We start from the raw sequence: 1,566 nt of genomic DNA, 5'->3' as shown, positions 1-1,566 counted from the left end.
AAAACCCTGCTGCCCATGTCAGATATTTCCTGCTCTATCCAGAGTGGCATAGCCCAGGACAACAGGAGATTCCCACAGGGTTGGAGGGAAGGGACCCAAAGTGGCCAGAGTCATTCTGATGGCAACAGGGACTTGGGAGATGGAGGTCGCAGTCTCTCAAGGAGCTAAAACAAACTTCTACAGTTTGGGTGCTTTTGGTACGATCTTTCCAAAGTTCCTCTTTTGGGGCATGAATCGGCTGACGTCATCAGATGATCTTTTGCCCTATACGGCATCTTTCAAAAACGTTCTGCTGAAGGTCACAGGTAGTTTAGAGGTTGACAGATTCCCACACTGGCTGGTGGGTGTGATGCCAAGCAGGAGGATGACCGGTCACATGTGACAGGGTGCCAGTTAGCGCGTTGCATTTCATCCAATCACATAGAGAGTTTGCCGATGACGTCAGAGAGGTAGCGCCATGAATGCGCCACCACCTCTCAGCGGCTGCCATTGTTCTTCCTTCAAAACTGCTGCAGCACCAACTCTGACATGGCTGAGCCCGGCTCTGAGCCTTCCTCTGAGGAAAGCCTCGGCACCACGGAACCCACGGAAGCCGACCCGAAGAGCCTGAAGCAGAAGCAGCCAAGGCGCCGCCGCCGCCGCTGCCGCCGCTGCCGCTGCCTCGACAGTTTCGCCACCTATTTCCCCAGGGTTCTGAGGCGGGTTCACGAGGGCCTGAGCCTGTCTCAGGAGGCCGTGAGCGTCCTGGATTCGTTCGCGAAGGACATCTTCGAGCGCATCGCCGACGAGGCCACGTGCCTGGTCCGCTCCACCAAGCGCTCCACCATCTCGTGCAGAGAGATCCAGACCGCCGTGCGCCTGCTGCTGCCGGGGGACCTTGGCAAGCACGCCGTGGCCGAGGGCACCAAGGCCCTCATCAGATACATCAGCCGCCGCTGAGCTGCCTCAGGAGCACCTGAGCATCGCAACCCAAAGGCTCTTTTCAGAGCCACCTCACTTGGCAGGAAAAGAGCTGTCGCCCGAAAAGGAGGGATCTACTCTAGTTTGGTGATCGTGTGGCATTCGGCTAAACGGTAAAGTATTTTTACCATAAAGGAAATATTATTGGCTATACTTTATATATATTTGAGTACAGTTTATTCCACGGGAAATCCTGGATTTTCCTTGACCTTGTTACATTTCCCGGCTTTCCTAAACCGTCGTTTCTCTTAGATGTTTCTCTAGGTCAGCCTTAAGGGGGAGTATTTTTGTTATAGTGATATTTTCCTTTTTCACTCTCATTCTCTCACAAACGTACGGTGCAATTTTCCCGAAGTTTGTTATGTGTGGTATACAACAGATAAGTGTAGAAGCAGATATGAGAATCCCTCTGACTTTGTTAGGCCAGTTTGTTAAGTTGATTTTCAAATATCTGAGACAATGCCCGTCCCTAATCATGTAAAAAAATATTTTGTATTTGAATTTGTAATTTCCGTTAATGTAATATAATGGTTCTTCATTATTTTTAAATGAATTTTAAAATAAATTCTTTAAAATTACTCTTTTAATATTTCGTGCAGTTAATAT

General features: G+C 49.2%; 1 protein-coding gene across 1 annotated transcript; it reads left to right on the top strand.

The window, feature by feature from the left end:
* The first annotated feature begins 528 nt into the window (after positions 1-528).
* LOC106827901 (histone H2B type W-T-like) lies at positions 529-939 on the top strand. The gene has a single exon (XM_014836066.3). The coding sequence runs from the start codon at positions 529-531 to the stop codon at positions 937-939; it is 411 nt and encodes a 136-aa protein (XP_014691552.3).
* Positions 940-1,566: the final 627 nt, after the last annotated feature.

Source organism: Equus asinus, chromosome X, assembly GCF_041296235.1.
Source record: "Equus asinus isolate D_3611 breed Donkey chromosome X, EquAss-T2T_v2, whole genome shotgun sequence".
Classification (NCBI taxonomy): Eukaryota; Metazoa; Chordata; class Mammalia; order Perissodactyla; family Equidae; genus Equus; species Equus asinus.
The sequence above is the reverse complement of the archived record's forward strand: the minus strand, read 5'-3'. Positions and strand labels throughout refer to the sequence as shown.

Bases quoted from the DNA above. Each gene is read 5' to 3' on its own strand.
- LOC106827901 (XM_014836066.3), top strand. From the start codon at position 529: ATGGCTGAGCCCGGCTCTGAGCCTTCCTCTGAGGAAAGCCTCGGCACC.